General features: G+C 50.1%; 1 protein-coding gene across 3 annotated transcripts in view; it reads left to right on the forward strand.

Moving 5' to 3' along the window:
* MRPL1 (mitochondrial ribosomal protein L1) overlaps window positions 1-27,789 on the forward strand; it is a 549,098-nt gene that overhangs the window by 169,353 nt on the left and 351,956 nt on the right. For all 3 annotated transcript variants that reach the window (XM_078676360.1, XM_078676359.1, XM_078676361.1), the window contains exon 2: window positions 5,837-5,924. In XM_078676360.1, the coding sequence (XP_078532486.1) occupies window positions 5,837-5,924 (88 nt within the window). The remainder of the gene's footprint in view (window positions 1-5,836; window positions 5,925-27,789) is intronic.

Genomic DNA, 27,789 nt, shown 5'->3' on the forward strand with positions numbered 1-27,789 from the left:
TCCGTGATGTCATCAACTGCTCACTCAACTCTGCCACCTTCCCAGAAAGCTGGAAACACGCCGAACTCAGCGCCCTCTTGAAGAAACCCACAGCCGACCCCTCCGAACTTAAAAACTACCGTCCCATATCCCTCCTCCCCTTCCCCGCCAAAGTCATTGAGAAAGCCGTCAACAGCCAGCTCGCCGCCTTCCTTGAATCCAACAACTCCCTCGATCCCTCTCAGTCCGGATTTCGAGCCAAACACAGCACCGAAACAGCCCTCATTGCAGCAACAGACGACATCCGAACACTTCTGGATAACGGAGAAACAACGGCCCTCATTCTTCTCGACCTCTCGGCCGCTTTCGACACAGTCTGCCACAGTACTCTTATACAACGCCTTAGCAACATCGGGATACAAGGAAGGGCCCTGGATTGGATCATCTCATTCCTCGACGGGAGAACTCAAAAAGTCCGACTTCCCCCATTCACCTCAGAGACCACTGAAGTTATATGTGAAGTACCACAAGGCTCATCACTCAGTCCCACCCTCTTCAACGTCTACATGAGTCCACTCGCCCCCATCGCGCGTCAACACAACCTCAACATCATCTCTTACGCCGACGACACCCAACTAATCCTTTCCCTCACCAAAGACCCCAAAACCGCCAAAACTAACTTCCACGAAGGCATGAAAGAAGTAGCCGAATGGATGAAACATAGCCGCCTAAAACTCAATTCAGACAAAACGGAGGTGCTCATCCTAGGATCCTACCCCTCTGCCTGGGACGACTCTTGGTGGCCTTCAGCTCTGGGCACAGCTCCCACACCCACAGACCACGCACGCAACCTTGGCTTCATACTAGACTCCTCTCTCTCGATGGCCAGACAAATCAACGCAGTATCATCCTCCTGCTTCAACGTTCTTCGTATTCTCAAAAAGATCTTCCGCTGGATCCCCCTCGAAACAAGAAAGACTGTCACCCACGCACTAGTCACGAGTCGACTGGATTACGGTAACACACTATACGCCGGAATCACAGCAAAATTACAGAAAAAACTCCAACGCATCCAAAACGCATCAGCGAGACTCATATTGGACATCCCTCGCCAACACCACATCAACGAACACCTAAAAGACCTCCACTGGCTTCCCGTCAACAAGAGGATTACATTCCGCCTTCTCACCCACGCACACAAGGCCCTCTACAAACTAGGACCCGAATGCCTCAACACTCGACTGTCCTTCTACTCACCCACCCGCCAACTTAGATCGTCCAATCAAGCCCTTGCAGCAGTCCCGCGCATCCGGAAATCCACCATGGGTGGCAGATCCCTCTCCTTCCTGGCGGCCAAGACCTGGAACTCACTCCCCACTCAAAACCACATCTCCTTTAGAAAAGAACTCAACCTGGCTATTCGACAAAAACTGAACCCCCCCTCCCCAAGCGCCTTGAGACCCTCTGGGTGAGTAGTGCGCTATACAAATCCTGAACTTGAACTTGAACTATTTCAAAGGAACAAACAAAGCATTCTTGCATTTATAGAATGTCAACATTATTTCGGTCACTGTCGTCGAGACTGCCAGGTGGCTCATGCAATATGGGAGAGTCAGTTCTGTCCTTCGCACATTTGCCAGCTTTCTCCCAGTCTCGGAATGCTTTCTGCAAAGACTGTGGGTGGGAATATACCCTGGGCTTACCATCAAATAGAACCTTGAGATGCGCTGGATATAGCATAGCATACTCGGTGTGCTAGTCCCGTAGTTACTGCTTCAAGGGGATGAATTGCCGCCTGGCTTCCTGCACCCGGAGGGTAAAGTCTGGGAACAGGAAGATGGAAGAGCCTTCATATTGCAAAGTACCCAGTTCTCGTGCCTTACGCAGTGCAGCATCCTTGTCCCAGTAGTTTAGAAGTTTCGCTATTATAGGCCGAGGCAGGGCACCCGTCTGAGGGCGAGGGCCAAGCGATCGATGTGCTATCTCAACGACCAAAAAGTGGGAAAAGGTGTCTGCTCCTAGAAGGATTGTCAAGAGCTTTTCAACAAATATTTCCATGTTTCTGGTCGCCGTAGATTACGCCAGGCCTGTAATGCGGAGATTACTGCAACGCGAGCAGGCCTCCAAGTCCTCAGCCCGATCCTGCAGTGCAGCCAATGTGCGCTCAACCTTCTTCTGTGTGCTATCAGCATCTGTCTGGGCCTCCTCCACTTCCGCTATGCGGCGCTCCGCCATGTTTATACATTCTGAATGTTTATCAACTCTTTCGGACAACCAGTCCATTCTGTAGGCCAGCGTATCGATCTTAGAGTCAATGGCTGGAAGCCCCTTCTGCATGGTCTCAATAATCTGCTTGATATCGCTCACTGGGTCGTCAGGAGGGGCCTCCGAGTTGGGAAGCTTATTGTCTGCTGCATCCTCAAGGCGCCGGGACTTACGGTGCTCAAAGGTGAGCTTAGGTTGGGACTTGTCAGGCTTCCCCATCGCTAGATCCGCACTCCAGAAGAGTACACTGGCCCGGCCACAAGGCGGCGACCTGGAGCGGAGGAGGCCGCAGAACTAGGACGGTAGAGACGACGGGGAATCCACAACGCGAAGAGGAGGAGCCGTACCAATCTCTCCGGTGATCTAACCAGGGTGGAGGGTAATGTAGGGCATGTGACCATGCAGAGGCGAAGGTAGGTATTATTATACAGTCAGCAGCACCAGGGGACAGTAATTGCCAACTAGGAAATGCAGCACTCACCACCAGTCCCAGTGCCCGGCATGAAGGACGTTCCTGGGGCAAAATGATGCACACTCCCAGCTGCAGTGCTGGGCCGCGCCCCCAAGAGGAAGAGCGTCCACGTCTCTGGCAGCCCCCCGCATCAAGGCCAAAGCTAGCTCTAGAAAAGGAGGCAAGGTATGCGGTCTGGGGATCCCCCCAATAGGCACGCCAACAGGGTGTGTGGGATAGACTTGTGTGTAATTGTGTTAATGTATTCGACCACCCCTTTCCAGAAAGCTGTTAGTTCAGCGAAGGACCACACCGTATGGAGTATTTCAGCTCCATGTGCCCCACTTCTGGGGCAAGCTGGCCTACTAGTTCGAAAGAGGCGAAGAATTTTACAAGGGGTGAGATACACCCAATAAAGAAAGTAAAATCCAACTCCTACTTGAATGTTGCACTAGTAATTCTTAATTGTAGCATGTTTTGCTTCAAGTGTAAGGTTTTAGAGGTATAGTTTCTTGAGCTGTGCTTGAGATGTATACTGTCTTTGTAGCAATAGGCAAGGTGTCCAAAATAAACTGTGTAATAGTGCATCCTCAGTGCCTTTTTCAAGAGAGCTGCAGGGAAAAGCACCTTTGTGACTTAGATCAGCCAGTGCAGCTCTCTGCGAGCCCCCATAAACAAAGTCTGACTTTCTATTTTAAGTCCCACTTGCCGACACACCCATAATACGTTCCCTATGGAGGGCACATCACAGCAACCCCTGCCCCCTTAGTTTACCCCCACAGCAAGAGCTATCCAGTAGCATCTCCACAGAAATTAAGATGCAATAACATCTTAATGACTCCAAGAGTATATAAGACCAAATCTCCAGAGATGAGTAAAGGTTCAGCTTCCAGGTTCTAGCTAAGAAACTGAGCTGTTCCACAGTAGACTCAAAGCCAAATCTAACTGAAGGTATAGTTTCTCTGTCCAGATGATACCAAGGCCTAAACTCTCATTGCAGCAGCAGGAATAAAGAGCACTGGTATACTTCTGCAACAAACACTCACATACGTATGTGAACACACTCACACCATATGGTCCACAGCATTATCCACACAACTTGCTTCCACACAAGTCTATCCCACACACCCCGTTGGCGTGCTTATTGGGGGGAATCCCCAGACCGCATACCCACTAGACCACCACCCGGTTTGTGGATCTTGCCCTGGTCCTTACTATGCATTGGGTGCAGGGTCAAGACTGATTTGCATATGGCTGGGTCCAAACTGGAATGGCATGGTGAGCAAAAAAACAATGGCTTTAGGCCCAAATCTCTGTACTGGGGTGAATGTATGACATTGTTCTGTATTCAGTCCATCAATAGTTCTTTTTGCATTTGTCACCCCGAGTGGGACGGGTATGTTCAGACGCGAGTCCCGTGCTCTCCATGCCATGTGGAATCAAGCTATCCTGGCTGAAGAGGGGTGAAACCCCGAAACCGGTCCTAGGATGCTTGTTTCCAGTCCAGGGAGAACCTGGCCTGGCTGTTCGGGCTGGACTGTTCCCATTGGGTGCAGGGTCGAGACTGATTTGCATATGGCTGGGTCCAAACTGGACTGGTATGGTGAGCAAAAAAACGATGGTTTAGGCCTAGATCTCTGTACTGGGGTGAATATATGACATTGTTCTGCATTCTGTCCATCATAGTTCTTTTTGCATATGCATTGAATAGCACCCAGGGGCCCAAATCTGGCCAAATGGGGAGGGGCGCTCATTTGGTGGGTGATTTATGAAAGTGCAATATTATTACTGGAGGCAAGAAGTGGAAGGGGTTCGCTGGAGTTGACCAAAGCGTAGGATCATCTAGTAGACTGCCTCAAAGAGCTTGATTAGTACACCCCTGCACACACTCATGTACCCTTTGATGAACCAGTGGGGGAACATGACTAACTTTCCTCAGACGCTCCTTATGATGGCACACGTAGGACATCATTTATCAAGATATTTCTAACATTGCCAATTGTGGAGGCGACGCCTGATGAGGAGTTGTAGGTGCCGGTTGGATGGGAGGTATGCAGGGGGGCAAGAATGGGGAGTACTTACGTATTGAATCGGTAGGTCTGCAGTAATTGTTACCTTGCGCTCATGTTGTGGGCACTTGGTCCACCCACACATTGAGGTTGCGTTTTTATCAAGAGACCTGAGGGAACGTTGGGTGGTAGGAAATTTGTGTTGGCTCGGTGATCCCACAACTTTCTCACACAGAAATGTTAGTAACATGTGACTTTTTAGCTATATTTGAAGTTTGCAGGGGATTCTGGGTAAGAAAACACGGTGAGATCCATGCAAGCCACACCTCCCTGGACACACCTGGTGTCTAGTTTTCAGAAATGTCTGGGCTGGGTAGGTTTCCCTAGATGGCCTCGGAGCCCTGGACCAAAAACTCAGGTGTACCCCTTGCAAAGCTAGGTCGTTTTATGATAGATAATGTTGATGTCTCCAATACATTTTGGGCTCTTCCCTCTTGCACGCACTTGGCCCACCTACACAAGTGAGGTCTCATTTTTTTTGGGAGAGCTGGGGGGACGCTAGGTGGTAGGAAATGTATGGTTTCCTTCTATTTCTGGAATCATTTGGCACAGAAATGCAGGGAAAATGTGCAATTTTAGTAACATGAGGTTTGCAGGACATTGTGGGTAGGAAAACATGATGGGATCCACAAGAGGCACACCACCTTGTACTCCCCTGGGTATCTAGTTTAAGGAAATACCTAGAAATGGTAGACTATGTATACCCTGGCAGAGAAAGGCAGAAAAGACCAATTTTGCTCCACCGCCATTTATTCTTCAATTACACGCACATACTGGTTTTTACTTCAACTGTGCGGTCTCCAACAATACACCGTCCCTGTGCAGTGACTCTGCAGTTTAACAAAACTCATTTTCATACCTTTGCTTTGTCTTAGAGAAGGAACGCATTTTTGATATTAAATGTGTATATAGTTATATAATGCACACATATATAGAAGTAGCTTGATGTTACATGCAACAAATGAGCTCTTCACAATTTTCTTTTTTACAAATGTCCGCATTTTAGATTATGTAAAATTGACAACAATGTGATGTTGATTTCAGGTGTGTGTTTTTTTTTTATATCATGCAGTTCTGTCACAATGTCAGACACCGGTTTTCACAAGGGTGAACCTGAATGTGCAAGTCTTCAGCAGGAAACATGTTTCTCATGCTGCAAAGTAAGTGCTTTATAAGCCTGTTTTGGACAAAAATGTATTCTGTTAGATAACAAGCCTCCATTCGGCTAGATGGTTCTGCCTTAACATTTTCTGTAATAGTCTACAGCACTAGCAGGAGATATATTGCGCTAATCTGCTTCATACTAGTTGCGACATAAATAGTTGAAAAATACACCTCTGATATCAAGAGATACTCCGAGTACTGCTCTACGATTCAGATTATTATATACAGCAGAAAATATGTAATGCTGCAAGCAAGTGACTTCTACCCAATGACTTGACAGACCCAAAACTGCTTCTTTATGTTTAAATCCTCAGAAGACAGCTCAAAGTGTCTCATGTCATAAGTTAATTATAGTGAATCGGATTTCGTCTGCAGATTCACATTATTAGCTATGAGAGCAACAAATCTGATACATTTTTACTGTATTTTTGTTTTCATTTTATAAAGCACTACTTAATACCTCTATAGTGGTTACTGTAAGAATTGACACAAGGTGTGGGCTTTCTGCGGTCATTGAAGAAATATATATTATTTACCTGGTGTAAAGTGGTTCTGCTGCCTCACGTGAGCAAAATCATGCACTGATGGATAAGAAACCCACTTCTGCTATCCTGTGATGTTGCTACAAATATCTGATCTAAAGTGATTCAATACCTGAGTCTTTATTTCCACTCATTTTTATGGTTCAAATCTTCTATTAAGTATTTTGAAAAACAGTAAACAATGCCAACAGCAGAACTGGCACAATTCTGGCCTACGCAGATCCCGGCGTTGAATAGCTTACAAGCCAGGATCTCATAGGCAGACAAACTCTTGCTCCTCCCACCGTCTCCCACCCTCCATTCACCAATGCACTAGCTTTGAGAAACATAATAATGTCGCTGTATACTATTACTGCTCTGGGGATGATGGCGTAGCAGTCTCGGGTAGGCGTAGCAAGCGCAGGTATTTGGGGCAAGTGAGTTCTCGGAATTCCTGCGATAGTAGAGACCGGAAGTGTCTCCATATCTCTCTGAAGGCCACGCCCTGCCCAGCAACCGTAAGTGTTATCTTTTCCATTCCCAGAATATGCCATAGCTGGGTTAGCCAACCTATGTGTACTGGACTTTGGGGGGGTTCTCCAGTGTGCGAGTATGTTCTGCATGGCTGTTCCCAGGGCTAGTCCGATCAGACGCCCTTTCCTAGATTTGAATGGATAAGTCAGTGGGTCTGGGACCCCTAATAGAATTGTGTGGGGAATCTAAGTAAATGGGTGTCTAATTGTGTGTCAATTGTGTCCAATACTTGGGTCCAGTAGTGTTGTATCTGGGGATATTCCCACATTATGTGGACCAGCGTACCTCGTGCGCTGCAGTTTCCCCAACAGTCTGCACTCACTGAGGGATTGATTTTATGTACTCTCGCTGGTGTGTAATACCAGTACGTTGCCACCTTTGTGAGTGTGTCATTTAAGGCTATGTTACTGGCCGTATGTCGAGCCCTGTGACATATTTCATCCCACTCATTGTTGCTTAGAGTTCTCCCTATGTCTTTTTCCCATCTGATTCGCTGTACATTGTACGTGTTAGTTCCGCGCATTCAGTAACCTGTACAGTTCAGAAATTCGCTTCTTGTCCGAGGTCTTGGACAGCAGCCATCTCTCAAAATAAGTGTAGTGACGCTGCGCGGCGGCCTTGTTTTGTGGCTGTACTTCCCATGTCTAAGCTGCAAATATCACAGGCGCTCTGTATCTTGAAGTCCATCATCTGCTTTAATCTGTTGAAACGAAAGTGCCCCCACGACATCAAAGAAGTGACCCATGGCACAGCCCTCAGAACGTCTCCACTGAGTAAACTGGGTCTCACCCACCCTCAATTCTAAATCTGAGTTGTCGAACAATGGAGTCATAGGAGAAGGGAACGTCGTTGGCTTGTGTTTGATATTACTTTGGTCCCACGCCACCACTGTCGTCTGCTTAATGGGAGACTGATGCAAGCTTTGTGGTCTGTGTTTTCTTTAAAAAAGGGATTTTCATTAGTGATGTTCCGGCTACCGCCCTATCCTGAAATAATCAGTGCTTTTCTGATTCGGAGCAGCTCCATTCTACTAAGTATCTTAATTGCGCTGCTTGATAATAGAGTTGGAGATTTGGTATTTCCAGCCCACCCTCATTAGGCGGCAGAAAGCTAAGTGTCTTTTTCATCCGGGGCTTCCGACCCTGTCATATAAAGTGCATGATCGCCACTTGTAGTTTATGAATCATTCCTGAGGGTGGCTATAAAGTGAGTGTTTGAAACAAGTACAGGATTTTGGGGAGGACCATCATCTTAATAGCTGAAACCCTAACCAACCATGACATCTGGTGGTATTTCCATCTATGTATGTCATTGCGAATTTGTCTAAGTAGATTATTATAATTGGTGGTGACAGTAGCTTGTGTAGTTGGTGTTATTTGGACTCCCGAGTAAGAAACCGTGTCCTGGCACCATTGGAACGGGTACTGTTTCTTAAATCGTTCCACCATTTGCGGTGGGAGGGAGAGAGTAAGTGGGATTTCCCTATGTTCACTTTAAACCCAGACGCCATGCCAAAGGAATCTAGTTCTGCAAGGAAGGCCCCCAAAGGTGTGTCGACGATTGTTAAGTCACTAAAACGTCATCTGCGAAGAGGCGTATGATGTGTTTGTCCCCCCCGAATGGTACTCCAAAGATCTGTGGGTGTGTTAGTACTTTCTGCGCCAGCGGCCCCATATATAATGCGAATAGTAAGGGTGACAGGGGACATCCCTGCCTTGTGCCTAGAGCTGTTCGTAGGGGGGCAGGTGTATGGCCACTGACTTTAACTGTTGCTGTGGGGAAGCAATAACAGTTTCAGATCTGAGTCCTAAATCGCTTTCCCAGACCGAAATGGGTCAGACCTTCTTCAAGATATGGCCAATGTACCATGTGAAAGGCTTTTTCAGCATCTATCGTCCTCCGCTTATAATAATAATAATAATAATAATAATAATAATAATACAATCTTAATTCGGCATATAAAAATACCATAAAAGATACAATGTATAACAAATGGAAAAGGTTACAAGTACAAGCATTATAGAAAAGTTCAGCATTCTAAATTCTACATAGCATGGCTTCAACAAATTAATAAGGAGTTTGCTCATCACATATTTCATGTCCCTCATCCATCTAATTCATTTTCGAACCTAATAGGGCCTAAAGCACGCCATGGTAAAAGTTACTAAAACTTGGAAAACCGTATAAAAGAGTGGCAAGCGGGAGGTCTATGGGCTTCCGCCGCCCCTTGTAATCCTTACTCTAAATGCAGCCCTTAAAAAATTAGTAGTACAAAGAAGTGTAAAAGCATCTGAGGCCAATTTTAAAAATAACAGATCCACACGCGGTTGTCTGAATCTGGCTTTCTTTAGGAGGCCCTTCAAGAAAAGGCTTCTGGGATATGAATAAAATGGGCATAGTAAAACAAAATGAAGGGGGTCCTGTGGAGACCTGTGGTCGCAGCCACAGGGCCCCTTCATTTCTATGGACGCTGTAAACCCTGCCGGATCCCCTAGTACATGATGCAAAGGGTTTAACCTAAATCTGGTCATTAAAAATCTATTGTGAGCACTGCTTAAACAGGACAAGTATGGTTCATTGCCCTCGGTAGACTTAGCTACTAGATGTTCTCTCACCGACGGCTTGGCAAACTCTCTGTCCTCACGGAGTGTCAAAGAATACTTAAAAATCTATCCTTGACCAAGGCCTTATCCTGTGTACTCCGAAGGATTGGAGAATAAATCTGCACATCCCATTTTCTCAAAGGACTCCTTCACATATCTTAGCCAAGGGATTTTGAGCCCATGATCGAGGGAAAGACAGTCTTGTATAACTAGCCTGCTTAATGCCGCCTCCTCATTTGCCCAGATCTTTACCCAACAGGCTAGGGGTTTAACTGCCATCATGTCAGTTATATATCGGACACCCAAATCTTCATGAACAATATGCGCTGGCGAGCTCTGGGGGACTTTTAACAGGCGTCTAAAATACATGTTCTCTTCGACTTGCAGTTTCTTAGCCTCAATAAATCTCCATACCTCACTTCCGTATAGCACTTTAGCACAGCAGGTAGAGCTATATAATTTTAAAATCTGCTCTGGTGTCCAGCGTCCTAGCCTGTGTGTAAAATTCATTATTGATGCAGTACACCTAGTCATAGCTCTGCACTTCTCTTCCAATAAATATTTCAAATGTTATCGCCATCAAATAAAATCCCCAGATATGAAAAGGACTGTACCTTGCCTAGGCAATGAGAACTGATAGTGTAGTTATAGGATCTACCTGGCATCTTCCCCACCTCCATAACATAGGATTTTGCGAGATTGGGTGACAAGTCCAGATTCTCCATAAATGACACAAAAATGTCTATTAGGAGCTTGTTGTCCCATGACCGGGACACCCAAGATGGCCGCCATCACGCATCAGGAGGGCGAACCAGTTAACGTGTCAGCAGCCGAGAGACGCGCCGGCAAAGGGAGGAGTGCTGTTGGAGGGTGACGCGCTGATGACTGGGACGGGAACGCCAGGTGTTCGGAGCCCAGGAGTGTGGAGGCAGGGGCTGACTGCGGGGGTCAGCCCAGTGGCAACGCTTATCAGTCCAACTGTCCAGAGAGAGAGGATGTCTGGGCTCCTTCTGCCATGACCCGGGAGGGCCGTGGCCAGAGGCAAGAACCTCTCTTTCGTTATTTCACAATTGGGAAGTGGTGGGAGCTGTAAAGCACTGCCAGAGCAGTGCATGCCCTGAAGCACTTTTAGAACACACAATCACGTGGGTGTATAGGTGGTGGTCCATATTGGAATCCCTTAGACCCTCTATTTTTTTTTTCTTTTGTCCGCTGTCATTGAGGAAAACACCAAGCATACCGCCAACGCCCCGCAACAGCCCACTGAGAGGAGAGGAGAGGGGGGGAGGAGGAGCCTAGCCCAATTGTGCCCAAAGAAAGAAGTGTCCAGAGGAAGACTGCTTCCCTTGTCTGCGGACTGTTCTGTGAATCCTTTTCTTTGGATTGGTGTCACTACAACGCGGTTTTTTACAACGCATTCCGTTACATCGGAATTTTTACAACGCAGGATCCATTACATCGGATGCCATTACAACGCATGGCATTACATAGCAGATGCTATTACAACGCATGGCATTACATCGTAAGTATAGGTAAGTATATCTTTTAAAAAAAAATGTAATTAAGTTAATTTAATTAATTTAATTTAATTAATTTAATTAAAATACATTTTAAAATAGTAATTAATTTAATTTAATAAATTTAAATCTATTTATTTAATTTAAATAAAAATTGTAATTAATTTTAATTAATTAATATAATGAAATTAATTTAATTTAAATATTTTTAAAAATTATAATTAAAATAAATAAATTAAAATATTTAATTTAATTAATTTAATTAAAAAATGTAATTAATATAATATAATTAATTTAATAAATATATTTTAATTAATTTATAAATGGTAAATATAATTTAATTAGCCCTAAGCACAAACCCAACCCTGAACCCTAAAACACCCCTGTACCCCAAAACCCAAACCCTACTCTGAAACCTAAAAACACCCCTGTACCCCAAAACCCAAACCCTACCCTGAAACCTAAAAACACCCCTGTATCCCAAAACCCAAACCCTACCCTGAAACCTAAAAACACCCCTGTACCCCAAAACCCAAACCCTACCCTGAAACCTAAAAACACCCCTGTACCCCAAAACCCAAACCCTACCCTGAAACCTAAAAACACCCCTGTATCCCAAAACCCAAACCCTACCCTGAAACCTAAAAACACCCCTGTACCCCAAAACCCAAACCCTACCCTGAAACCCTGTACCCCAAAACCCAAACCCTACCCTGAAACCTAAAAACACCCCTGTACCCCAAAACCCAAACCCTACCCTGAAACCTAAAAACACCCCTGTATCCCAAAACCCAAACCCTACCCTCAAACCTAAAAACACCCCTGTACCCCAAAACCCAAACCCTACCCTCAAACCTAAAAACACCCCTGTACCCCAAAACCCAAACCCTACCCTCAAACCTAAAAACACCCCTGTATCCCAAAACCCAAACACTACCCTGAAACCTAAAAACACCCCTGTACCCCAAAACCCAAACCCTACCCTGAAACCTAAAAACACCCCTGTACACCTGTACTTATTTTAAAAATTACTTTAATTAATATAATAAATAATAAATTAATAATATTAAAAAACATAAATAAATATATTTAATTATAATTAATATTAATAAAATAAAAAAAAATTAAATACTTACCTATACTTACGATGTAATGCCATGCGTTGTAATAGCATCTGCTATGTAATGCCATGCGTTGTAATGGCATCCGATGTAATGGATCCTGCGTTGTAAAAGTTCCGTTGTAAAAGCCTCCCGTTGTAAAAATTGCGATGTAACGGTGCATCACCTTTTCTTTTGTTTCCCCTCAATGAGAAAAGTAAACTCCCTAATACAGAAATCACAAAACAGGACGGAGTACTCTCTTTTCTCATTACTATACCTTTGTATGACCACTGAGTGATTACAGAGCTGCAGACCCTTAGGGGTGTGAGCAAGGAGTACCGCATCGTCTGCATGAAGCAGAACGAGAATCCCGCGGGTACATATCCTGGGGGTATCTGACAGTATGGTACTCAGTGCATGATCACGATCATTTATATATAGGGTGAACAGAAAGGATGCTAATATGCAACCCTGTCTGACCCCACTAGAACACTTAAAGGATTCTGTTATCTTTCCCTTTTGGTTATGTCTGACCGCAGCCGTGGTGTTAAGATGTAAGGACTTTAAAATGTTATTAAGGGGCGTGGCTTGAGGCGTCAAGATGGCGGTCGCACTCTTAGAGTGCTCCGGACCCCCTCTGTGAGAAGTTGGCCTGATGTATGATGTTCACTATTCTAGTGATCACCCTGTATCAGTCCAAACAACCCTTATGGTGGGTGGTTGTAAGTCAACCTTATAGACAAGCTGTCCTAGTGGTAGCATGGACTAAGCAGTCTTAGGCTTAACTCAAGAAGGCATGTGAAGCCAGCTGTTTTACCATATGCAATCCTTTTAATACCAAATGAAAGTACACCACACAAGTTATGTATTATAAAGATATTTGTATTTATTACTAGAATAATCCTCTGTACTCTTTATGAGGACAGGGGCACAAGCGTTTAAACAAAAGCACAGTTAAAGATACAAAAGTTGCACAGTTACGGATAGGCCCGGTGGCCACTTAAACCATATACTGTATAAGTGGTATAAGAACCACTTCACGAACAATGGTAAGGCCTAGGGCCTTGGGAATCGCTGGGACTACACTGGACTAACAGTAGTTAGGACGGGAGTAGCCGGCGGGATTCAGGTGCAGCGCTAAAAGCACACGCATGCACCAATGCAAAGTCAATGGTGCAAAAAAGTTACAATGTTACTGTTTTGGAAGTCTTCCGACTGGACTAGAAATTAGCCACTTTAAACTAGGACACTAGAGGTGTAAGCCACTACAGGAGCACCGGTGTTTGATCGTTACCTCACCCACAGGAAGCGGGTGCATAGGTGCCAAAGTGTGTCTGGTTCGTCGTGGAGTTCTATGGAGCCTGGAGATGAAAATGCTGCAGGCGGCCTGGAGAGAGGAGTCCGGTTGGATCCAAGGGTGGATCGAAGATGTAGAGTACCTGAAAGCAGAGGGGACAGAGTCTGGGTCACTAGCCAGTGACCAGGATGGAACCAGGCGATGTCGGGCGCTATCAGGTGGTTGTCGAGAAGCTTGTCTCCGCTGCCACGTGGACTCTGGGGCATCGACGATGACCAGGAGTGGAACACGAGCTGTCCCACGAAGGCTCTCGCTGTCGGCGTTGTCGGCTTCCGGATCGGAGTCAAAAGGCCTTGGCAAAGGCAACCCACGCAGGATTTGAAGATCGCTTCTTACTCGGACCAGCAAGGTCAGAGATGCTGCTCCTTTTCAGGGGAGCGAGGGCCAGTCTGGAGCAACCAGACCAGCAGGGTAAATTCGTAGTTTCGTCGTCGTAGAGGCCACTAGCCAACGGGCAAGTGACCGGACAGACGCGTCGAGCAGGAAAATGCAAAAGGTCCCCACGCAGCACTCGATGAGTGTGGAGGGGAGATCTTCGGTGCACAAGCTACTCGGGGCTGGGGCTTCTCAGTCTCCAATGCACAGCTTCGAGGGTGCCTCGGGAGCTGCACGGTAAGCACTTCGCAGTCTTTTCAAGATGGCCGGTCCCACGTCTCACGTCGCCTCCACGGGTCTCTGCTTTGCTGTGGCTGTGGATCGGGCTGTTGGATGTCTGGGAATCCGATTCTTGTCGATCTCTGTCGCTCAAGCTCCGGTGGGAGCTGCAACAAAGCAAACCGTTGGGCGCTGGATGGTGCCTGTTTGCACAGGGTGGTCACTCCTTGACCACAAAGGAGATTCTTCAGTCTTCTACGTCGAGTAGGATGTCGAAGGTTCCAGAGTTCTGTATCAAAGTTTCAGTCAGGATTATCTAAAGTCTATGGACACAGCTCCTACCTTTATTCCAAATCAAGCGGCTGGATTACCTGCTAGGTCCCTCCTAAGGGTGGGACCCAGGAAGGGGGTGGTTACACCCCTTTCCCTTTGTCCAGCTTTGCTCCAGAGCTGGGGCTGGAGTGCCCCAGGACCGGTTTGAACTGGGCTATGCATGGGGAGCCTTGTGCGCCCCAGGCAGTGTCTAGTTCCACTCGCCCTGCCTGCCTCAATCCACTATCTCCTGTCTGGGGTGGTGTAACACCTCCCTGTGACAGGATACCATTTGTCCAGGCCTCCCCTGCTGGAGTTTCGGTCAGCAGCAGGAGGCCAGACTTGTGTCTGTGGCAGCAGCATCCATTTTGTGATGCTGTGGCTCTGATTAGTTTCAACCGCGTTTACTGTTACCCACATGTCTTGCCCCTCTAGAAGGGTGGAATGCTTCCCCCGTCGCCAGAACTGGCGAGGGGGTAGTATTCCAAAGCGTATGACACCTTACACGACATGTTTTGATAAAGCCAAACCAAAGTTAGCAATAACCGCGAGGATTATAATGCACTTAAGAGTATATGGTATGGCAGTATCCCAGAACAGCTATAAGGAAATGGTTCTGAAAGCTGCAGACAGGCTCAGCTCATGCTAGAGCACCATCTCACATAAAACCAAGCACTCTGCCTCCAGGATTGTTAAGGCCTGCCATAGGAGTGACTTATAGGTATATATGTGTCAAGATATAGGTTTAGATATAGGTATACTATATCTAAGCAAGGGGTGATTGCACCACCTTGCCCCAGCTGAGTGATCAGCCAGTTGTATCAGCTTGGATGGCCAGCCAAGAGTGGCAAAAAATATGCTGCAGCTCCTGGTAGACCTTGGGTGCACCTATGCCCTGGGTACCTATAGTACACTGTACAGGGGCTCATAAGGTGACCCAATATCCAATTCGGTATGTACCTGGGGTACATGGAGTCCATTTTACAGAGAGACCAGATAGCCTGGGGCCCTGATTAGCAGGGTCCCAGGCCAACTAAGTCGAAAACCAGCTAAACACAAGGCAAAAATCTGGGGTAACCATAGTCAGGTATCCACCCTCCTACACCCTCTGTCATCCGCCTCGTATCCGCCCGCTTACAGCTGCCATCGGTTTTTGTCAACGGCCGGTGCAGCTCCGAGGCGCACCTGTCTTGCCCCGGTTCCTTTGTGGGGCTACCCGATCCCTCCACAGCCCCCCGTTGGACGCCCTCCCTTCCGAGGCCTTGCGCACCTAAGATGGTGACCCCCTCACTAGCTCAACCCCGGGCCTGAAGCTTCTGCCCAGATGGCCCGGCATGCTGTGTGCCCTCATTTCCTGTGACTCTCCTGCGGCGGTGGACTGAGTGTCACCCCGAGGCCCGGCACTGTGGCGAGCGGCCCGCTCCCGTGGACGTGACCTGAGGGACGCCGGGGCGGACGCAGCCCGACTGCGCTGCGGGCACCGCCTGTGGCCCGGCGCTGCCCCGGGCCTCCGGATGAGGGTGTGGCCCGGACCCCCGCCAGCGACGTCTGCCTGGTGAGTGCGGGCCTCCGATCTTCGTTGCTCCTGCCGGAGGGGTTGGGCTTCCATCTGGCCTCAGTCTAGAGGTCTTTTGACTCCCGGGTGGCGAGCTGCCGTTACCAGAAGATCCACATCGGCCTGGAGCACTGTAATTGCTGGTCCCCGGGGGGGCGCGGCCTCTGGCCCCTGGGCTGGTTCCCGGATCGTTGGGGGCTCTGAAGTGGTGTGCCTGCCTGCTCTGGCCCGGATTTGCCCTCCCGCGCTGCCTGCCTCGAATCGGTAGCGGGGCCCTTGCCCATTCGATCGGGGGCGCTGTTTCCACGGGCCTCCGCCGACGGGCTGACTGGGTGCATCTGGCCCTATGGGACGCTGTGAGCCGCTGGACGCCCCATCCCGCGGGGCCCCGGAGAGTCGCCGGCTGCCCCGGGAGCACTGCTGCTGTGGCCTACTTCAACTCCTCATCTGGACTGCTGGAGGCTGCGCCGTGGTCCGGTGTGAAGGGGCACGCCTGCCATCATATCGGGTGGCGCGTGTGCCCCCACACCTGACTATCTGGGGTTGTTGGTGCGGCTCCGGAGCCGTGGGGGTTGCCGGTGCTGCCCGAAAGACTGCCACTGGGACTGACTGCTGGGTTCTACTGAGGGCCTTCTCCTTCCTTGGTGCGGTGGGCGCCCCTCTCTCCTCTGGACGGTGGTGGATGCCCGGGGTCCGCTGCTTGCCTTCTGAGACCTGGCTGCTCACTTGCCATTCCTGCACCGCAGAGCTTGGGGGAAACGGGTGATTGCCCACCTAAAGACTCCTGCCCCCCAGTTGCTTCCCTGGGCCTATCGGACGTTGAGGGCCCTCTTTGATGCCTAACCTGCGTCTGGGGTCCCACGGACCGGCTACCCTCCGGCCTCTGATGTGCTCCCCGATGGGCCTGACCTGTGTGGACGGAAGATGCCTGTTGCCCTACTGGAGCTGACCCACGGAGTGACTCGGAGGTGAGGTGGACGGGTAGGTGCATGGCCGGGGTGGACCACCCCCCTGTGGGTCGTGTCCTGGAGGGGGAGGCTTCCTCTCCTTGGAGTCGGTGTGTGGTGAGTGGGGTGTGATGACACCGGGTGGCGTGGGTCAAGGCGGCGGCATCTGCCTGCCCCCCACTCTGGGCGCATCGGTTTGACCTCTCCAAGAGCATGGGCAGGACCTGCACCACTCAGACCCCCATTCCTCTGACCCAAACAAAAATGGGCCAATTCACTACCTCGGACCAGGCCCCGGGTGGAGGGGCTCTGGCAGCGCCTGGAGCCGCCGGGGGAGACCTCTCCACCATTCTACAGGCGATAAGTACATCGCAGACCTCAGTGGAGGGCAAGATCGGGGAGGTGCGGGTGGATGTGGCCCTAATTCGCCAGGACCTGCGCAATGCCACGGCGCGCATTACTGAGTCGGAATCCCGTATCTTCACGGTGGAGGATGATGTGGATACCCTCAAATCCCAGGTGGCTTGTCTCCAGACGCAGGCCTCGGAGCTACATCACAGGGCCGAAGATGCCGGAAACAGGGCGCGAAGAAACAATCTGCGCCTTCTGGGATTTCCGGAGGGAGTGGAGAAGGGGCACACTGACACTTTCACCGAGACCTGGGTCCGCTCCTGGATGCCCAAGGAGAAACTTTCCCCCTGGTTTGCAGTGGAGCGAGCCCACCGTTCTCTCGCTCCCAAGCCTCCACCCGGAGCTCCTGCTCGTCCTATTACCCTCCGAATCTTCAAGTTCCGGGACAGGGACGCTATTCTGGGAGCGGCCAGGGAACTGGGGCACTGCAGTTCCAGAACTCCAAAATCATGGTCTTTCCGGACTACTCCAGGGAGGTCCAGACTCAGCGCCAATCATACGACGAAGTCAAACAAAAACTCGGGCAATTGGTCTCCGCTATGGTCTCCTCTTCCCGGCCCTTCTTTTTCGACACCCCTCAGGCAGCATGGACCTGGCTAACGGAGGAGAGGCCTCTTCTGCCGGGGGCAGCCCTTTCTCCTGCCCGGAGGGCCCTGGCGCTACCGAATCAAGGCGCGCCCAAGTCCCAACGGCGCCGGACCGGGTCTCGGTGGAGGGGCAACCGTTGGGGAGGGGAATCTTGCTCACCAGCTGTGCAGTCCCGGCGTTCTACCGCCCGGACTCCGAATCTGCGATCTGCCTCCCCCAGCCTGGCTACTTCCCTGATCGTTATGGTCAGTATCCCCGGTCCCAGTACAACTCTGCGTAGGACCATGTCGGACTCTGACCTGTCCGAAAGTCCTGTGATCCGTGGATCGAGCGGGATGATGGAGTTAGATCGGCGCCAGGCGGTGAATGATTTACAGTTCGCCCTTCGGGACTCTCTGCAACATGACTGCTCCTGACCCCATGAACTGGGGCCGACCTGGCTCTACTGAAGGGGCCGGTCGAGGTCCAGAGCTTCATAGTAGTCCCGGGACTGATGCCTACTACTGGCTTCACACTTACTAACTCATGTTTCAGCTGCCAGCATTTCATCCGAATACATGGAGGGGGTCCAGCTCAGCCATGTTCCTGATTGCTTGTTAGCTAACTGTTTTAGATTAGCAATCACCTCACTGTAAGATAGTTATTGATTGGGGTTGATTCAGGGCGACAGATGCTTCCACTTCAGAAGTGTAGGTTGGGGGGCGAGGGGGGGGGGGTGGGGGGAGACCGTTGTCTCCCGACAGTTTGTTGTTTTTAGCCGCCTACGGGCCGCTGTGTTCTGTACCCATTGGTAGCCAAGCGTTCCTTGATGCTCCCGCTGACTGCAGACAGATCATTGCACCACACGCACTCACTTCGAGGCCCGGGGGGGGGGAGGGGGGGGGTCTTTTCTGGGGTTGAAGACAGCCCTGCACAACCATCCGCTCTTCCACATGCCACCCCTCTAGATGTTCTGCACCCTCAATAGGTCTTTCCACATCCTCTCCTGGAATGTTAACGGCCTCCTCGACCAAATTAAGCGCACAGCTGTTCTCCGCACTGCCCACCGCCACACGCCTGACATTCTGTTTCTCCAGGAAACGCACCTCTTGGGCTCACAATGCAATTTCCTAGCCCGCTATGGGTTTGACAGGGTCTGGCACTCTGGTGTCGCGCGGGGCTCCCGTGGGGTTGCCATTCTACTCGGGAAGGGGCTTCCCTTCACCCTGGCTAGAGCCGAGACTGATGCGCAGGGCACATAGGTGGCCGTGTAGGGGATGATTAAAGGACGCCCTTTGAACCTTCTGTGCACTTACGTTCCCCCCGCGCTCCTGGCCTCCACCCTCCGTCGCCTTACGCTGGTGATCTCTTCCCTTCCGCAGGGCCTAACTGTTGTTGGGGGAGACTTTAACGCCGTCCTGCAGCCTTCACGTGATGCGACGGGCCCCCCCGTCGGCACAACGTCTTACCTCTGCAGGGAATCTGTCTGGTTGGTCATCTGCCCTTGGCCTTTGTGACATCTGGAGGGTATGGAACCCCCGCAAAGAACAGTATACCCACACCTCAGCGGCCCATCATACCCTCTTCCGTATAGACCTAATCCTGATGCCCGCAACGGATTGCCAATTGGTGTCTGGGGCTGCGATATTGCCCAGGGGGAACTCGGATCACTCCCCCATCTCCCTTCGGATCGGAACTTCCACTGTCGGGCCACGGGCGACTTGGCGGCTGAACGCATGGTTCCTACAGGACTTTGCGCTAGTGGAATCCCTTGGGCAGGAACTGCATCACTACTTCTCAACTAATGCGGGATCTGTTCCCTCACCGGGGACGTTGTGGGAGGCCGGCAAGGCGGTCGTTCGGGGAGTGGCCAGAGGGCTGGTCCTCGCGAAACGTGTGGAGCAGGCTGCCCAGCTAGTGCAGCTGGAAGCTCAGGCTGCTCGGTTGGAGAGACTCCAGCTGACCACCGGCAGCGATGACTCCTCTCGACAACTTGCAATGGTCCGCGACGAGATTCGTTGGATCTCGTTACAGTCCGAAAAAATGCTCTGGCGCTCTTCGGTGGCACGTATTTATTGGTGGGGCGATAACAATGGCAAACTCCTCCACAATCTAGTGTCCTACTCCAAAGTTACCCACATTGTTCCCGAGATTCGGACGGACTCCAGGATCCACCAGATAACGTCCACTGCCATCGCGCAAACCTTCGCTGGCTACTATGCGTCCTTTATGACGCTCGCCCTCCGTGTACTCCCCTGGTGGACCTGCTGGAAGAGACTGGTACTCTGTTGCCGTGTCTCCTCCAGGAGATCGCCGATACCTTGTATCACCCCTTCACGCTGGCGTCGCATGCGCCGAGATGACATCACGGAGACTACTTAGGTGCCACCCATGCGCGCTGACGTCCGTTCTGTACACGACTTTCCGCACCAGGAACGCAGAGCCATGCAAGATACTGCCCATTGGTGCATGAAACTAGGGCCCTAAACCGGGATGACCCTAAGCCTATTAATCAGTTCGCAGAACGGGGAGGATGGTTGGGGCGGTAAGGAATCTTTTACTAACTAATGTCTCATACAGATATATCGTTACACAAGTAGTAACTTGTGCATCTGAAAGAGACACGTTAGTGATAGATTCCTTACCTTAGAATAGATACCCCAGCAATACCAACCCCGGTGGTAGGTCTGCGAACAAAATTACACCAGGAAGTCACGGAGAACAGAACGGCCAAAGAAGCCGCCTCTCCAGATTTGACTGTCAAGGCAGTAGTGCTTGGTAAACGTGTGCAGCGAGGCCCACGTAGCTGCCTGACCAATCAATCAATCAAAGCATTTGTATAGCGCACTACTCACCCGGAGGGTCTCAAGGCGCTAGGGGAGGGGGCGTCCGCTACTGCTCGAACAGCCAGGTCTTGAGCTGCTTCCTGAAGGCGAGCTGGTCCTGGGTCAGGCGGAGGTGGGTCGGGAGGGAGTTCCAAGTCTTGGCGGCGAGGTAGGAGAAGGACCTTCCCCCTGTGGTGGCTCTTCGGATGCGGGGGACGGCGGCGAGGGCGTGGCCGGTCGATCGAAGCTGGCGTTTGGGAGCGTAGAAATTGAGGCGGCTGTTGAGGTATCCTGGGCCTTGGTTGTGCAGGGCTTTGTGTGCGTGGGTGAGGAGCCGGAAGGTGATTCTCTTGTTGACCGGGAGCCAGTGCATCCTGCAAGGGAATGCCACATCCCAAGGCAGTAGTGGCTGCAGTTGCCCTAGTCGAATGGGCACGCAGCCCCACAAGAAGCTCCTTCTTGGCCAAGGAGTAACATGCTTTGATGCACAGAACAACCCACCGGGAAATGGTCCGTTTGTGCACAGCCTGACCTTTTTTGGCACCCACATAGCCAACAAAGAGCTGATCATTCACCTGGAACTGTTTTGTACGCTGCAGATAGAATGAGAGTGCACTTTTGGTGTTCAGACTCGTGGAGCCTCTCCTCCTGCCTGGAAGGATGCGGAGGTGGAAAGAAGGTGGGCAAAGTGATGGTCTGCCCGATATGGAAGGGCGTGACAACCTTTGGCAAGAAAGAAGGACGGGTCCTTAGAACCACCTTGTCCGGATGAACTGAAAGGAAAGGAGGTTTGGAAGAAAGAGCCTGGAGCTCACTCACTCTTCTGGCTGAGGTGATGGCTACCAGGGAAGCCGTCTTTAAGGTGAGAAGATGTAAGGGACAGTTGTGAAGGGGCTCAAATGGAGCGCACATTAAGTAAGTCAAGACAAGATTCAAGTCCCACTGAGGCATTATGAAAGGCACAGCAGGAAATGTGTGTGTAATGCCTTTGAGAAAAAGGGTTAACAACCGGGGACTTAAAAAGAGAAGGCTGATCAGGAAGCCTTAGAAAGGCGGAGATGGCAGAAAGATAACCTTTGATGGTATCCAGAGCAGAGCCCTGCTGGGCCAGAGATAGAAGGAACAGAAGGACCTCAGAAAGAGGAGAAAGGCAGTGGAGAGTAGCGAGAGGAGACATCAAGGAGGCATTGGGCTGCTTGGAGACCTGCAGCTTCAGCTCCCTAGTCCCCCAGTGCAGACTTCAGTCCCGCCCCCAGCTCGCGGAGAGAAGGCCGAGGGCTTCCGTGTGCTGTTTCTGCTGGATGCTGCTGCTCCTGCTGGGGGTCTGCTGGTGCGGGGCCTGTTGCACAAGTTACTACTTGTGTAACGATATATCTGTAGGAGACATTAGTTAGTGATATATTCCTTACCCCAGAATATCCCCAGGCGTCAAACTGGATCAGGAAAGTTTTGCTTAGCAGTACCCCTCCGCATCTGTCGCTGGCGTCGAATGCACCGAGATGTTGTCACGGAGACTACTTAGGCGCCACCCATGTGCGTAGAAGTCAGTTCTTTCTTTTTCCGTGCCAGCAAGCGCAGATCCGGATTGAGCAAGTACCTTAGTCACTTTTTGACTACTATTTTGAGACTTTTTGTCTCCCCCTTTTTTCTCCTGGTGCACGTAGGGATGCCTGGCTTTAAGTCTTGTGGGACCTGTGGCCGTAATATGTTTGTAGCGGACCCCCACGATGTTTGCCTCTACTGCCTGGAGACTGATCACGACTCCTGGGACTGTCGAGCCATGGCCCCGAAGGCCTTGCGGAGTAGCGCCGGAAATTGCTGGAGGCCCGGCATTCCTCTCACGGCCGCTCCGGGTCTAGGGGCCGTTCCCGGGACCGCTCGCGGGACCGGAGCCTTCGCTTCTTGGGCTCCAAGTCTTCACCCTCATATTCTGGTAAGCGACATCATAAAAAGAAGTCGAAGAACCGTGTTCGCTCTCCAACGTCCCCCCGTCGCTCCTCGGATGCGGATTAGGGGGACAGGGGCTGTTAGTCCCATGGTCTACCTGCCCTACCCTGGTCCGTCGGCGACTCCCGACCAGGTGCAAGAGGTTCTTTCTACCGTGGACTGCCTTTTCAGGTCTCGGGCTCCCGCCGGCGCGCCTTCGGGCCCTACGGTCCAGTGTCCAGATCCTGTTGGCCCGGCGGCTCCACCAGCAGCTCCAGACCCGGCGCCACAGGATCCTATACGGTTGGCTCTGGCGCCACGTGGTGCAGCGCTGCCGGCGCTGCTCTTGGCTCTACCCTCGGCTCCGCACTGGGTGCCGTTTATCCCACCCTTGCCCCGGTTCCCGTGGCGTGCTTGTCATTTTGCACAGAAAGGCATTGCCAAGATCGAATTTCCACAGCTCGTTTTTTAAATTTGACCATAATCGTTTTAAAATACTTAATGTGACCGGAATCCTTTTCTTTTTAAAAAAAAATAACTTTTGGGAACTGCTAGTGGGGTTTTTAGAAATTGCGCATGCTAATCTAATTTGTGGGGGGCATTCTACCTAGAGCGCTAACGCGGTGTCAAGAACATTATCTTGACCCGCCTGAAGATTAGTGCTCTAGTGTTTCGTGTTCAGGGGGTTCATGACTTTTGGCTCCACCCCTACACTTCCTGTTTTTCACTTAAACCCACTAAGTGGCGACAGCGCAGCGGGCGCGCCAAATGCAAGCCCGTCTGCGCCCGTCTGCGCCAAGACAGCGGCAGGCGCAGGAAACGCTGGTCTAAACCTCCCTCGGCTTGTTTACACAGCCGACGATCTTAGAAGGTTAAGCCTCCAAAAGAGGTGCCCCTGTCAACTATACATGGAAGACATGTGGGGCCCATTTACTTGTAGATCATGCTCCTGGACTACGCCCGTACCTCCTTTTGAGACCCCAATTCAGATGTACTCTTCCTCTGGTGGCCACCCCAGTCTCAAAGGAGGGCTAATAAATGCTCGATCAATGGGCAGCCATAATGAGGACATTAAGGATCTGATTTGTGCACACAATCTTGATTTCCTTTTCATAACTGAGACCTGACTTAATGAGGGGAGCAATCCCGACCTGTCCATTGCCATACCTCCTGATTATAACATTTTCAGGGCAGATAGAACGAGTGGTAGAGGAGGGGGCGTTGCAATAATCATTAGAAACCCCCTGAAGTGCCACACTTTCAGCCTCACCCATCTTAAATGTGCTGAAAGTGCGGGTTTATCTATCAGGATCAACGCCTCTCTGTCCTTCACAGGAGGTTTAATATACCGTCCCCCAGACAGTCCGACTGGTTTTCTTGATTCCCTGGGTGAATCCCTAGGACAGTTGCTTGTGAACTATCCTTGCTTTGCACTCCTTGGAGATTTTAACTTACAATTAGAAGCCAAGGCAAATCCACAGGTTTCCAACTTCCTCCAGACACTTGAGATCTTTGGTCTATCACAAAAAGTAACTAATAGAACCCATCAAGCTGGTCATACGCTTGATGGGATATGTTCTAACTTTCCGCATTTAGTTCCTCACTCACCAATCCCTCAAATCTGAACTGATCACTGTTTTATCCCATTTGCGGTAAACACGGGTCACATGCAGAAAATGGTAAAAACCATTCCATCTTCCTCCATCAGTCAAAACTGGGCTCTGATTACGAAAAATAGTCAGCTTAAGGCCTCAGCCCAGTCACAGGTCCCTAGTCTTACCGGTGACGTGCTACAAGACTCCAAAATGTTTCACACGTGGATGCAACTGGCAGCCAATAACCTTGCTCCACCTAAACTTCCTGCTAAAAATAAGGAGAAATCCAAAAAGATAAGTGCTCCGTGGTATACGAAGTCTCTAGCAGAAGCGCATCTTCAGTGTAGAAAGGGGGAAAGACACTGGAGGAAGAACTATGATTCAATAGCAAAAAGCCTGTACATAAAGCATAGGAATACTTATTTTGCAAACATTAAAACTGCCAAAAGGGCTTATTACACAAAACTCATTCAGGAAGCCCAGCAAAAACAGAAAACCATCTTCTCTATAGTAAAATCATTTACCCATCCGGCAATTCTGAAACAAGAAATCCCCCGTCGCAAAGCGTCTGTGACCAGATTGCTGACTACTTTGATGATAAAATAAAACAATTACAGGACGACTTCTCTCCCACAATACATCCCATCAGAGCGAGTACTAATGGCCCCGTGCTTTCCCCACCGAACACCATTGCGATGTTTAAGCCTGCAACCCTTGCACAAACCTATGAGGTCATCATGTCCTGTAAATCAGGATCGCCATCTGATGCCTGCCCTCCATACATTCTTCATCAAATAGTCGAGGTCGTAAACCCCATAATAAATCAAATAGTGAATGAATCACTTCGTTCCAGGACCGTTCCTCCGGATTGGAAAAAAGCCATAGTCAAACCCCTGATGAAAAAGCAAAATAAAAATCCTTCAGATCTTTCCAATCTCCGCCCCATATCTCTGCTTCCAGTCCTTGGTAAAATTACCGAGCACATGGTCCACCAAGAGTTGTCTAATTTTGTGGAGACACATAATATTTTACACTCCTCAATCTGGCTTTCGTCCAAAACACTCCACGGAGACGGCCCTGATGGAATTAGCGGAAGCCATCAAAAATATACAAGATGAAGGGAAGAACGCCGTCCTGATTCTCCTTGACTTATCGGCGGCGTTCGATACCATCTCCCACAAAATCCTCCTTGACAGGTTGAGACTAAGAGGAATAACAGATGGGGCTCTAAATTGGATAAGATCCTTCTTGTCAGAGAGAACTCAGACAATTGCCTTAGGGCCTTTTCGCTCAAAGGAGAAGAGTGTCATCTCAGGAGTTCCCCAGGGTTCCATCTTGAGTCCCCTACTCTTTAACATTTATATGGCGCCATTTATCTATTTAATTGAATCCTATGGGATATTGGTAACATCATATGCTGATGATACCCAACTAATAGTATCCCATGACAAAAATTCCAGACTGGCCGAACAAAACTTCCAGAATTGTCTTACCGACGTCTTCCAATGGATGAATGACAATTGTCTAAAATGCAATTCTGGAAAAACGGAAATACTGCCCATTGGGAAAGATGTTAACTTTAGTCCCAATGAGTGGTGGCCTAAGGGAGCCACTCCGCCTCCTGGTTCTGTAGAAACGGCCAGGAATTTGGGCATTCTTTTTGATTCATCGCTATCTTTCGACCAGCAAGGTAGGAGTTTGGCAGGTAGCTGTTTCAACATCATCAAATCACTGAAAAAATTCTTTGACTTTCTCCCCATTGATGTAAGAAAGTCTGTGGCAGAGGCCCTAATACTTTCCCGCCTCGACTATTGTAATAGTCTTATGGCTGGAGTAAAAAAAATGACATTGAAAAAACGACAAAGTGTCCAACATGCAGCGGCCCGTTTGGCACTGAAGCTGCCCAGAAAATCATCGGCCTCTGCGGCTCTTAGAAAACTACATTGGCTTCCCCTACACAAAACGATTCTCTTCAAAATCTTGTTGACCTCTTTCAGAGCTTTAAATAATATCGGCCCTAAGTATCTCTCAAAAAGATACTCCCGCTACTGCCCCATTAGAGCCCTGAGATCAGCAGGCTGCAACTTAGCCAACATTCCCGCCTTCCACTACAAAACTAAAGGTGGAAAAACCCTCAGTGTCCTGTCCTCTAGGGCATGGAATGGGATGCCAAAGGAGCTAAGGCAACTTGATCGAGAAGTTCTTTTTCGTAACCAACTTAAAACTTGGCTCTTTACCCTGTCAGATGCTTATGTACTGGCTGCCATATAGATCTCACGTCTGTTAATTTCCCCCCTCCACAGCGCCAGGATGCTCCTTTCGGAGCGACAGTTCGCGCTTTATAAATTCCAAATTAACATTAACATTAACATTTTGTTCCGAACTGGGATCCGCATTGGGAGGCAGCGCTGGCACGGCCCTGGCCCGTGCCATTCTTGGCGCCGTTTCCGATGCCGTTTGTTCCTTCTCCGGCTCCGACCCTGCCGCCGCGACCTGCGCCGGAGGCAGAGGAGGACTGGGAAGGATCCGAGGACCCTCTTGCCCGTCAGTGTGATTCCGAGCAGGATTGGGTGGCTGATCTGGAGGATGCCGGCGATCTCGATGTCTGACCCGGGGTTTGCCTCACCAACGCCAATGATGGAGGAGGGCGCTTCCTACCCGATGGTGCTCCGTCGGGCTGCTGAGGCCCTCAACCACGACCTCCCCACGGTGGCCCTCAAAACTAACCTCCTCACCGAGGTGCTACTTTGTCGGAGCCCTTGCTCCCCTTAAATGACGCCCTCACCGAAGTCCTATTGGACACTTGGTTGCGGCCTGCCACTGGGGCCACTGCCTGGTGACCCTGCCTTCCTGACTACCCATCCCACGCCTGAGCGTCTGGTCATCCAGGCCTCTACGTCTCAGAATACCTTTCCTACGGCTCCGCAGGACAAGGACTCTAAGAAACTGGAACAGATTGGTAAGCGGTTGTTCTCTTCGGCCAGCTTGGAGGTGCGGTCAGTGAACACCGCCTGCTTGTTGAGCCGCTACTCCCACGCAATGTGGGATTCCGTTGCTCCAGTGTTGCCTCAGTGCACTGAGGAGGTCCAAGCTGTCCTTTCTCAAGCGATTGCTGAAGGTAAGGATGCGGCTAAGTTCAACATTTGGTGTGCTATGGACACCGCAAACTCGTTGGGGAGGGCGATTTCTACAACAGTGGTGTTGCGACGCCACGCCTGGTTGCATTCTCACCCGATGTCCAGGGTTCGCTCATGGATATGCCCTTTGATGGCACCCGCCTGTTTGGTGACAAGGCTGACTGTGCGTTTCAGCATTTTAAGGACTTGCGGGCCATGGCCTAGTCCTTGGGTCTTTTTGCAAAGAATCCGGCAACTCTTGGTTTTCGTTCCTTTCGTGGCCAGGGCAGAGGTAACCAGGCATGTTCCTTCAACAAGCCTGTGCAGAAACAGCCTCAGCGTGGCCGTGGTCGCGGCTTCCGCAAGGGCGGGTCTGGG

The sequence above is a fragment of the Lissotriton helveticus genome, chromosome 2_1 (genome assembly GCF_964261635.1).
Source record: "Lissotriton helveticus chromosome 2_1, aLisHel1.1, whole genome shotgun sequence".
NCBI lineage: Eukaryota > Metazoa > Chordata > Amphibia > Caudata > Salamandridae > Lissotriton > Lissotriton helveticus.